General features: G+C 44.3%; 1 protein-coding gene across 4 annotated transcripts in view; it reads right to left on the reverse strand.

Annotated features, from left to right (window-relative positions):
- Positions 1–12,503, reverse strand: part of DENND5A (DENN domain containing 5A) — a 299,668-nt gene that overhangs the window by 16,939 nt on the left and 270,226 nt on the right. For all 4 annotated transcript variants that reach the window (XM_085648154.1, XM_085648156.1, XM_085648155.1 and 1 more), the window contains one exon: positions 1,350–1,521. In XM_085648154.1, coding sequence (XP_085504280.1) covers positions 1,350–1,521 — 172 coding nt within the window. The remainder of the gene's footprint in view (positions 1–1,349; positions 1,522–12,503) is intronic.

Below are 12,503 nucleotides of genomic sequence, written 5' to 3' on the forward strand. Positions count from 1 at the left end.
TTGCATGGCTAGAGCAGCGCTGCGCACTGCTAACGCCAGGCGACACTTAAAAAGGAGACAAGTCTGATGGTTTGTTAGCATACAAGTTGCGAAGGAAGCAAACTAGAAATAATCTGATGAAAGGAGAGTACTCCTGTAAAGTTCTAAAGTTAGAACTTTACAGGAGTACTCTCCTTTCATCAGATTATTTACTATTTCATTGAAAATATACGCCGACTGGGACATATCCTTGGAATTACACTTGAGAATTCGATGAATATTGACTGAATTACTTTTTCTGCTTGTGACGAATTCTCTTTATATCACATACTACTGAGCTAAATATACATTTCTTTTGCCCTGAGGAAGTCGTTTGGGCCATTTGCCCTCAGACAAAACACGTGTTGGCTGCAAACACCCTTGGTCTGTGTGTAAAATACGATTTTCTATGCAAAACCCCTGAGGGGAGATCCTGACAACAGAGATAATAAAGAAGAACACTTCTGATACCCATGGATTGGACTCTATCTTTGCATAATCACTATTCTCATTTTGGATACTGATTCCCTTTTGCTCGGGAAGAACTCATTGTCTTTGTACTTATCTTTGGTTACTGTTTGTAACCAAGGATCTTGGGATTTAAGTGGCTGTTTTCCCTTCTGTTCCCTGGAGCATCTTGTTTACTTACTTTTCACTTTCACCAATGTTGATTTTGCGCAAATGTAACCTAGCCACGGTTCAAAGTTTTTTGAAATGGAGGAACATGCTGTTAACAAAAGCAGAAGAGACAGTCGCTTCGCAAGGCAGTAGCTATCATTAGTGATGAAGGTGCAGTGGCATTGGGGCCACTGCATTATATTTATGCATGACATACTTTAAAAAGAGGGTATTGGGGTTCATTTTCCTTGCTAGTATTAGGGCAAATGGCACCCTTTCTGCAAAAAGTGGGGGAACATGCTGGGGCACATTTTATTTTTCAGAAAGGGACAGAGCTAGTTGGAAGATTGAAGTGATGGGCAGGCATGATGGGGAAGGAGTCAAAGAAAAAGAGGAAAAAGCCAGCTTCTCGGGCCGCAGCTATCATTAGTGAAGCAGGTGGAGTTGCACTGCGGTCTCAGCACCCCAATTATGCATTTAGTGTGAACTGCAAGCTACAGCTAAGCACCCCTGAAATGATCTGATCCCACCCCCTGTTATCAGCCCAGCCCCTCTCACTCCCCAAATCCTTGCCATATACGTTTTTTGAGGGGGCCCAAAAAACATTTTGCTCTTGTTTTAGAGCAAAATACATTTTAAGGCCTCTTAAACAATGTGAAATGTGTGTAATGGATCACTGCTGCCAGTGTCTTAAGAGAGAATCCTAATTTTACCTGGCTCCGAGGCACACCAGCATTTGAAACTTGCCGTCCTTTCCAATATTTCTAGGATTGTTGTTGATTGCAATGAGGAATCGGCAAAAGATTCTTGCCCTTGTCTGCCAGTTGTCTTCTACGACCATTCCACTGTCATCAAAAGTCTGATCATAATGTGCTTGTGCTTTTTCTTAGAGAGAAAGAAAGGTAAATATATAAGTAAGGTTGTAAAAAATCAATGCAGTGGCATGACCAGAAACTTGAAGGCATGTGTCACTGTCTCATTGGTCCTGGCTATCCCTTGTGCCAACCCCACAAATTGCATGCTACCTGTCTTATGTGTTGCAGGCAAGGCAAAATCTTGGGGAAAAAGTATACACGCACTGTGCTGCAAGATAACTCTGCCTATGTTTTTCCCTGTCAAGTCTGTGTGAGCTGGACTCAGGGTGGCAAGGTGGACTGTGCTATCATGAACACAACACACCAAACAACTAAGGAGTGACAATCTTCAGGGCAGGAATGCATGAGGCGCATGTTATTGTTCACCCACAGTTTACACCCATGGCCTTGCTCGTGCAACCCCAGAATTCTGTGTATACAGCTCTATGCAATGGTCAGGCAGCACTGCAGCAGAGCCGCTGTGCAAGGCGAAGGAGTATTTCCATTTAAATGTTTCCTTTCATTTTTGATTTTTTGGGGTGTTTCGTTATAAATGCCTTTCCTTAAGTTAGAATTCTCATGACTTTGTTTCCTACAATATGCTTTCTATATTTTTGTTTTTTCATGAATTCACATCCATCCATCATGAAGTGCTGTTTCAGTGTTTACGGCCAGGCTGGGTGCAGGATGGCCTTACTCTTCTGTGCAGAATAGTAGATTTCAGCTTAGGAAACCAGGGCCCTTACATGTTTTTGTACTTATACCCAAGAAACTTGCTCAGCAGTATATACCACATATGAATGTATATATATATAATTTACAGTGTATGATTCTATATTTGTACCATTCATATCCATCCACCTCTCACTGCTGCAAAGTAGAAATTGAAAATAAGGTGGGCATTTTGCATCTGTGTCTGAGAGGAACTCTGCCCCCAGTATGTAGTATGGTATTAACAAGGGAGTAACAAATATATGTGTGGTAAATATTTTTAAATTGCTCAAAGCAAGTGCTATGAATCAATGTGATATTAAGATATATCACTTGTGTGCAATTCAGTGGCATTGTTGTTTCCTAAAGTTTTTCAGTATTCAAATTAATTAAATACAGAGTACAATAGATATCTTTAGTATTCAAAAGAAATAAACAATTTATTGTGTACGTGTGTTTTTATTTTTTTTCAGGCATAAAAGAAGAATGTTGCGCGTAACACACTCTCCACTTCTAGTCACTTTGAAGTGGTTCATGGATTGTGTTCTTAACAATGACAGCCATGGAAACCTACTAAAATATCACACGCTATTACTTTGGAAATCCTCTTCCTCTGCTAACAGCAAGAGGGAAATAGGGCCAGTTATTTTCAGGTGTATAAGAGTGAGCTGGCACACAGCAGTCCAACTAATTATGTCACTTTTATTTCAATGTAGAGCAGTGGACAAGGAATTATTTAACTTAGGTCGGGTCCTGAACCAAGACATCCTCACCCAAAGAGCCCTCTGTGAGATTAAGTTTGACTAACAGCAGTACTATCTGTACAATATGGGACGTTGCCTAAGAAAAAGAAAAGTAATATGTTACTTACCCTGTAAGCATCTGTTCTTGGCATGTAGAGCTGTAGATTCACATGCTTTATATACTCCTGCCATCTAGTGTTGGGTCCGGATGTTTGCAAGTTGTTTTTGTTTGAAGAAGTAATTTCCAGTCACAATGCAAGGTGACTCCTCCTTTCGGTGATAATGCGCATCGGCATAGACTCCATTGTTAGATTGTTTTCCAGCAAGAGGGTGAGAATGGAGTAAGTAAGTGTAGTATAGTGATGTCCAAATGCATGTAATGTGAATAATAAGAACTGCAGCAACCACAGGTGTCCGGAGAGGAGGGAGTGCGTATGTGAATCTACAGCTCTACATCCCAGGAATAGATGCTTACAGGGTAAGTAAAGAAATCTGTTGAGGCATGTATGCTGTAGATACACATGCTTTGCATAGACTGTTAATGTTATTTGGCATTTGTTAAGCGCTCGTACGCCCGGAGGCTTCATGGCGCTGTAGTAAGGAACAGGCGTGGCCATCGGTGGGTGAGGATAAAGCAGCTTAGTGATGCGCCTGGGTAAAGAGCCAGGTCTTCAGAGCGTGTCTGAAGCTGAGGATGTTATCACTAAGTTTCAGGTGAAGAGGGAAAGAGTTCCAGAGGACAGCGGCAAGATGGTCAAAGCAGCTGCCTCCGAGACGCTTTTTCTTGTAAGGAGGGATAGTCAAAAGGGCTTTATGAGCAGACCGGAGATTACGGGGGGGGGACTATATTTTTTAAATAGGTCTCTAATGAAAAAGGGCCCGATGTCGTGTAGAGATTTGAAAAGGATACAACCAGCTTTGAAGGCCACACGTTGCTCGACCGGGAGCCAATGCAGTTGTTTCAAGCCAGGTCTGACTGATTGCCTTCTAGGAATGTTCAAGAGGAGTCTGGCTGCCTGGTTTTGAACCAGCTGGAGGCGTTTAAGCTCTCCAGTTTAGAGCCCAAGGTATAGACTGTTGGAAAAGTCCAATCTGGACAAAACCAGGGAGATAATGATCTGAGTGAGGGCAGCTTGGGAAAAGAAGCGGGCGATTTTTTTTATTTTCTTCAGCTGAAAAAAGCTGGAGGAAACAACAGCTCCAACTTGTTTTTTCAGAGAGGTCCTCACTGATGAAAATGCCGAGGCTCTTGACCGAGGATGATTTGGATGGGGGGGCGCCCATGCATGTGGGCCAGAAGCTAGGGTTCCAGCTGAGGGCGCTCTGTCCCGGCAAGACCAGTTCGGTCTTGCCTGGATTAAGTTTGAGATGATTGCAGCTCATCCAACTCAAAATGTGGGACATGGTGTTTTGGAATTCTACCACAGAGTCCTTGGTGTTCAAAGGAAAGATGAGCTGCAAATCATCGGCGTAATTGAAAATGGTGACCTTAGCGTGCCTGAGGGAGTACAAAAGAGGGCGTAAATACAAATTAAAAAGCAGGGGAGACAGCGAAGAGCCCTGAGGTACTCCGCAGATGGTGGAAATGGTGGGAGCCGTAAAGGAGCCTAGTCTGACCGATTGAGTTCGGTGAGTGATAAATGAACGGATCCAGCTCAGTGCAGGGCCCCTGAGGCCTGCCTGTTCGACACGGTCGACCAAGATGGTATAGTCGACCGTGTCGAAAGCAGCAGAGATGTCTAAAAGCACCAGAGCCTGGTGGATCCCTTCATCCGCATTCCGCCTCAGGGTATTCTGCACCGAGAGGATGACCGCCTCCGTGGAATGGCAAGGGCGGAAACCGGCTTGATTAGGTGCAAGATATTCCGATTTTTCAAGGAATGTGGAGATGCTGTCGCATACATAAGACTCCAGGAGTTTGGCGCAGTATGGCAGCAGAGATATGGGCCTGTAGTTGAGTGGGTCTAATGGATTGGCTCCTGCCTTTTTTATGAGGGGGATAAGGAGGGCTTTTTTAAAGTTGTTTGGAACTTTGCCCTGAGCAAGTGAACCATTCAGCATGGGAAGTAGACCCCCAGGAATGCTGGTGCCCACCTCTTTCAGGATGTAAGGGGGACAGATGTCATCAGGGGAGCCGGATTTGATTTTAGAGAGAAGTTTAGATAAATTAGCGTTTTCAATGGGGGGGAAAGAGTCCAGGGTAACAGGATTGTAAAAGATGTCTGCAAATAGAAGTGGAGGCTGAGTGGTGGGGATGTTTTGTTTAATAGTGCAGATTTTGTCAAAGAAGAAGGAGTTTAAAGAATTACAAAGTTCCTGAGTGGGGACTGTCGGAAGGGAAGTTCTGTCACTGGTGCTGAGGTCTTCCACAATGTTGAATAGTTCTTTAGATTGATTCTGGGCTTTAAGAATTTTCTCCGAGAAATAGTCGGTTTTGTGTTTTAAAATAAGCTTTTGGTAGTTTTTTCGAGCTTTGCAGAAGTTGGCCCTATCTTGTTCTGAATAGGCTGTGCGCCACTTACGCTCCAGTTGACGGACCTCAAGTTTGTGAGTTTTCAATAGAGGTTAAAACCACCTGTGGGCGTCATTGGGGCGGGAGCGGGGAAAGCAGGTGCAGGGGGCGTGAGCGTCCGCAGCCTGGAGTAGCCACCCTGAAAAAGCCTCTACCATCTTTTCGATGTCCTGATCAAACGAGGGAAGGGAGGAAGTAAGTGAGCCAATGAAAGCGGGGACATCAACATTCTTCCACCTTCTGGTTTTTCCTCCTGGCATGGGCAGGGGATTTTTACTTCTCCCTGTGGTCATAGTAAAGTTGATCAGATAATGATCAGACCAAACACAGGGCATAATGGACTTAATTGCCACGGGAATGTTTTGGGACCAAATTTGGTCTAGGCTATGCCCTTTTTCATGAGTGGGAAGGTGAATGTGTTGGGAGAGATTCATATCGAGGAGGGTTTCTTTCAGCGTGGCAGCCTGAGGGTCAGAGTCGGCAGAGTCCAGCCACAGGTTAAAGTCTCCTAGCAACACAATTTTGTTATGGGCAATTATCAGAGGAGCAATTTGTTCTGCTAGGGATGCCGAAAAAGAAGGCATTTTTTGAGGGGGGCGATATACAAGGATAAGAAGTAGTGATCCAGTATTAGTATCCTTTTTAAAGATCAAGTTGTCTGTTCCTGATAGGTCGAGGGATGGTAAAGAGGAGACTTTATGGGTGCTGCGAATGATCGCGGCAACCCCCCCACCTCTTTTGCCGGTTGGTCTGTCGACATGTAGAATGTAGTAGTTTGAGGGAACTGCCGCTAGGATATCGGGTAGGGAGTCCTCGGTAAGCCAAGTCTCAGATAGAAACAAAAAATCAGGTTGTTCAGCCTGGAGCAAGAGAAAAATATCCAAATGGTGTTTGACCATGGATCTAGTATTCAGATATAGGCATTTGAGAGTGGCCTCGGAGTCATCGGGAGTAGAATGAGGCACATAAGACCTAGGTTTAGGTGCCTTGCCGAGAGAGAATTCGGGTTTCAAAATGCCGTGAGTAGCGGCACGTTTTAGAACATAAGCTGGTGGGGCGGGCCCGGCGCTGTCCGTGGGCCTAAGTGATAACAGTGAGGAAGGGGAGTAAGTGTGAGAATGACCAGGGGTTATGGCCCCAGGCCCCGGACTGCCGCGGACGGGCGCAGACGGGCTTGCCTTAGGCGCGCCTTCGGCGCGCAAACGGCGCTCCCGCTGCGCTCGTCCGCTGCGCTGGGGAGGTCGACACATTTGTAATGGATGTAATGGGCGTGGCCTCGCAGTGGGTGTGGCTACGCCTTTGGCGCGCTGGCGGTGATGGCGTTTCCCTGAAGGTGGGGGTCTGAATTAGCGCGTAGCAGCAGCGCTTTCAGCCAGGTGAGCAAGAGCGTTTTGTAATTAAAAGTACAGTAAATTTCGTGACAATTTTAAAATGGTGAAGTTAACAAAACCTCCGGCTTTCCGCCTCAGAGGGGTTCCAATGAATGAGGATCGTTGCGCTTTCGAGCGTTTAAGTAAAGGGTTGGTGGGCGTGGCCTCGCAGTGGGCGTGGCTACGCCTTTGGCGCGCTGGCGGTGATGGCGTTTCCCTGAAGGTGGGGGTCTGAATTAGCGCGTAGCAGCAGCGCTTTCAGCCAGGTGAGCAAGAGCGTTTTGTAATTAAAAGTACAGTAAATTTCGTGACAATTTTAAAATGGTGAAGTTAACAAAACCTCCGGCTTTCCGCCTCAGAGGGGTTCCAATGAATGAGGATCGTTGCGCTTTCGAGCGTTTAAGTAAAGGGTTGGTGTGCGTGGCCTCGCAGTGGGCGTGGCTACGCCTTTGGCGCGCTGTATAGCAGTATTCTCCCAAAGCGGTGACTAACCAGTGCGTTTTTCTGTTGTTTGAAAAAGTGTTTTTATCACTGCTTGTCCTACATTAGCTTGTTGACGTACTAACACATCCACACAATAATATTTGGTAAATGTGTGCAGTGTAGACCATGTAGCTGCCTTACATATGTCAGCTATGGGAATGTTGCCTAAAAAGGCCATAGATGCTCCTATTTTGCAAGTAGAATGTGCTCTAGGAGGTATAGTTAAAGTTATTTTAGCTTTAACATATCAAGTTTGAATACATTTAACAATCCATCTAGAAATAGTGGATTTAGAGATAGGAGGAAAGGCAGCAAAAAGTTGTTTTGCGAAAATCTTTTGTTCTATCAATATAATATAATAGTGCTCTTTTGACATCAAGTGTATGTAGAGCTCTTTCTGCTACTGAATCAGGTTGATGGAAGAACACAGCAACTCAACTGATTGGGTAATATGAAGCAGAAGCACTTTTGGAAGGAATGTTGGGTCTGTACGAAAAAACACTCTATTTTTATGAAGTTGAAAGAAGGGTTCTTCTAAGGTTAATGCCTGCAGCTCATGCAGCTCACCAACACGTCTTAGTGAAGTGATAGCAATGAGAAAGTCAACCTTTCATAGTAGAAATTGTAATGCATAGTTGTTTAAAGATTCAAAGGGTAGGCCCATCAGACTTGTGAGAACAATGTTAAGGTTCCAGACAGGTGCAGGTGGTACCCTAAGTAGTATTGTCCTTTTAAGGCCTTCCATAAAGACTTTAATTACTGCAACTTTAAATAGGGATATATGTTGCCTTCTTTGAAGATATGCAGCTATTGCTTCAAGATGTTAACGAATGTATATGCAGGCAAAGCCTGCACATAGTAGATGCAAGATAACAAATAATATTTTGTATAGATGCATCTAGCAGCTCGATTGTGTTATTATGACAATATATTGCAAACCTTTTCCAGTTTGCTGCATAACACGCTCTAGTGGTGGGTTTTCTTGCTTCCTCAAGAATTGTCATACAATCTGGTGGTAGGTTTAAATATCCAAACTCTATGACTTCAAGAGCTTCTGATGTGGAACTATCGAGAGTTCTAATAGTATGGTGAACCATGGTTGACAAGCCCATGCCACAAGAATCAGTGTTAGAGATGTTTGCCTGTGTTTCCGAACCAGAAATGGAAGGAGAGGGAGAGGAGGAAAAGTGTAAGCAAATATCCCTGACCAGTTTATCCATAGGGCATTCCCTTTGGATAGAGGGTTTGGGTACCTGGAAGCGAAGTCTTGGCATTTTGAGTTCTCTGCTGTGGCAAAGAGGTCTATTTGTGGAAATACCCATTTTATTCACTATCGAAGGAGAACTTGTGGGTGAAGCTTCCATTAATGTACTTGTTACCTCGTTCTGCTGAAGAGATCGGCAAAGATGTTGTCCATGCCTGGAAGGTGCTCTGCCAGGAGTTGGATTTTGTGATGGATTGCTCAACGCCAAATGGTCTGAGAGAGGCGTGAAAGCTGTAAAGGGTGCCCCCCTCTGTTTTTGTACATAGTACATTGTTTTCATATTGTCTGTCCGGACTAGGACAACTTTCCCCCATCAGATGAGGTAGAAATGCTTTTAACACTAGCTGAGCTGCTTTGTGTTCTAGGTAGTTGATGTGATGGTTCTGTTGGGTGGCATCACAAAAACCCTGAACTGTTACATTTTGTAAATGTGCTCCCCACCCTGTGAGAGATGTGTCTGTTGTGAGCACACTTGTGGAATAGGGCCGATAAAGGGCAGCCCTTTTGATAAATGTTGTGTGTTCCACCACTGCCAAGAGCGATGAGTGCGGCTGTCTACCAACACTAGATCTGTTAGCTGACCCTGTGATTGATTCCGCTGATGTGCTAAGCATTCTTGTAGGGGACGCATGTCTAGTCTTGCATGAGGCACTATGACAATGCATGACGCCACTATACCCACTAGCTGCATGAAAGTTCTGACTTGTAGACACTGGTTGCTTTGGAACTGGAGTAACAATGTTTGAAAATTGTAAATCCTGGCTAGAGCCATTTGAGTGTTCATGATGGCTCCTAGATATGGGTGTATTTGAGTGGGTTGAAGATGGGATTTTTGCGTGTTGCACACATTTGGGATGTGTGTTGGCTTTTATGAGCCAATCATCTAGGTATGGGAAGACATGGATTTGTTGTCTTTGTAGGTGTGCTGTTACCACTGTAAGGCATTTGGTGAACACTCTGGGTGCAGTTGTTACTCCAAATGGAAGTACTTTGAACTGATAATGATTTCTTCCTATCACTAACCTGAGGTATTTGCGATGTGCGGGGTGAATGTCTATATGAAAGTATGCAGCCTTTAAGTCTAGGGTTGACATAAAGTCACCTTGCGGCAAAAGTGGAAGTCCTTGTTGCAGTGTGACCATATGGAAGTGTTCTCTTAAAATGTATAGGTGTAATGGAATGAGATCTAGGATTGGCCTTAATGAACCATCCTATTTGCAAATTAGGGATTATAGTGAATATACCCTCGATCCTTGTTGTTGTAATGGGACAGGTTCTATAGCTCCTTTTGTTTGAAGAGCTTGTACTTCTTGTTTGAGCAACTAACTGTTGGTGTTCTAAAGACAGTTTGTGAATACAAGGTGGAATATTGAGAGGGTTGCTTGTGAGCTCCAGGCTCCCCAACCCCCAATTGTCTGTTGTTATTGATTGCCAAATGGGAAGAAACTGTTGTAATCTTCCCCCGACAGGTGATGAATGATCAGGGGGAGCGATATCAAGTCACTGTTTGTTAGTGGATGGAGAGGTGTGTGTTGGTGTACCTCTACCTCTTCCTTTTAAGTTGCTAACTCTATATCCACCTTTATAAAATCCTCTAGAGGGGGAAGATTGTGTTTGCATTTCATACTAAGATGCATTGGCATCTGTGGTATTAGTCTTGTACCCCCCTCTGTAGAAGGAGCGACGAAAGGAACCTCTAGTAGAAGAAGACTGAAGTGCTCCCATTGATTTTGCCACTTCCGTGCCCTTTTTCATTTTCTCTAATGATTGGTCTATCTGAGGGCCAAAGAGGTGTTCCTTATCAAATGGTGCATTAAGAATAGTTTGTTGAACTTCTGGTTCGAAACCAGAAATTTTGAGCCATGCATGTTTCCTGAGTAGAATGCTGGTATTAACTCCTCTAGCTGCAGTGTCTACAGCATATAATGCACATCTGTTAGATGAATTGGAGATTATCTTACCTTCTTGCCCTATTTTCGGCCCTGTTTTCTTGTGTTCTTCTGGGAGATATTGTAATAGTTCTTCCATCTCATCCCAGCGTGCCCTATCATACCTAGCCAATAGGCCTTGTGTATTGGCTATGCGCCAATGATTGGCAGATTGCGCAGCTACTCTTTTACCTGAGGCATCTATTAATTTTGATTGTTTATCAGGAGGTGGTGCCTCCCCTGAGGTTTGTGAATTCGCCCTTTTACGAGCGTTAGAAACTACTAAAGAATCTAAAGACAAATGACCCTTAATAACAAGCATTAAAAATGCAATAGGTCTCGCCTTTCATTAAGTTAAAGCCATTTGCATTGATAATGGTATTGTATAGCAAAGCAAATGGCTTTAACTTAATGAAAGGCGAGACCTATTGCATTTTCAATGCTTGTTTGAGATGCTGCAATAAGGGCAAAGTCTAGAATTTTATCGTAATCCAGTTCGGCGGGAACTGACCAGCACCTGAAGTTTCGGAATGTCCGTTCCTTGTTATGGTGACAAAAGCCAAGGAGGCATAGGTGTCCTTGCAATATTTTTTACCTATAAACTCACTTTCATGGGTCCAGATGGGTCCCCCTCTGGACCCATCTTCTAACCAGAGAACTAACTTAGCACAGACTTCAATGGGATCACCACCCCGAAACACTCTTCACCCACCCAAAAACATGTTCATCGCCATTAATTTTACAAGAACACATATCCCTCCAAAGCCATTTACACTCACTCTCCTAGGAGATTCAAAGGCTGAGAGGCACGTCCATTGAATTAAGTAGCTCCTCTTATTGTTTCTATACACAGCCTCGCGATTGTTTTTCTCCCTGATTGGCCATACTGCAGAATTTACTACACATCTGACGCCATTGCTTCTCCCTCCCAACAGTGTTACATAATACCACGCCGCACTAACTTAATGCATCAGGCCTCCCTCCGTGCATAAGAGAAGGAACAAAAGGCTTTTCTATCCAGATGTACAAATTACTCCTTACAGGATTCTGCACTTTAGAAACACACAAAGGGTTTAATCTAGAAATCTGATTGCGCTGATATTTTGACATTCTATGACAGATTTGCTTTTCAAAAAATTTACTACTTTAAAAAAACAAACGCTGAAATTTGTGCTTTTCAGCTGACCAATGAAAATGAAAATGATGTATAAAGCGCGATCATGCTCTAGACATCTTGGCGCTGGAAACGGATCTGTGCATTACTCGATTGCTGCACTAATCATGCATTGCACTGCCTCGGGCGCAGGAAGCTAACTAAACCAAAAACTGTTCCGAACTGTAAAATGCCGGAAAGCCCACGGAAATGACAAATATTCAGTAAGATCCATTTAATGGATTAGCCATTTTACACAACCGATGCAACACCCTGCTCTCTGTGCAGTGCAGCTCTTCCGCAACTTAAGACCCCTCTCTCTATCACGATACATACCATGAGCGTGGCTGAGTCGTAACAGCAGGCAGACGTGGAGCGGCATTCCTAGGGATGCAGTAACCGTCACGTGGTGTTATTACCCCCGCATAGCTTCACGTCTACTTCACGTGTACACAGACCGCAGCGGTCCCCGAATAGCAGCACTACTGCCGCCCTCTGCGGGGAGGCACGCATCCCCTCCCAGGCTGCACACCAGCGGAAGAGCCAGGCCCCCTTGCGGGCTCCACCGGCCCAACTTCACATGGCATTGATGTACCCAAATGCCTGTTGGGTTTTACTATTTTTTGGCAATTAGAGCCTAGAGCATGGAATTGAGCGGAGTAGATAGGCTTCCACATGTTGGTGTGTGATGGCTGAGAGCAGATGTTAAATATCCAATATTGCTGCCCAAAAAGGAGGAAAGACTTGTTGGTTATTGTATCATGCATAGGCTATCACAGTTCATATAACGGGGGACTCTTGGGCAATGAAGGCGCACAAACAAGCCTGCACATGCTCAGAATTCAGCAG

The sequence above is a fragment of the Triturus cristatus genome, chromosome 3_2 (assembly GCF_964204655.1).
Source record: "Triturus cristatus chromosome 3_2, aTriCri1.1, whole genome shotgun sequence".
Taxonomy (NCBI): domain Eukaryota; kingdom Metazoa; phylum Chordata; class Amphibia; order Caudata; family Salamandridae; genus Triturus; species Triturus cristatus.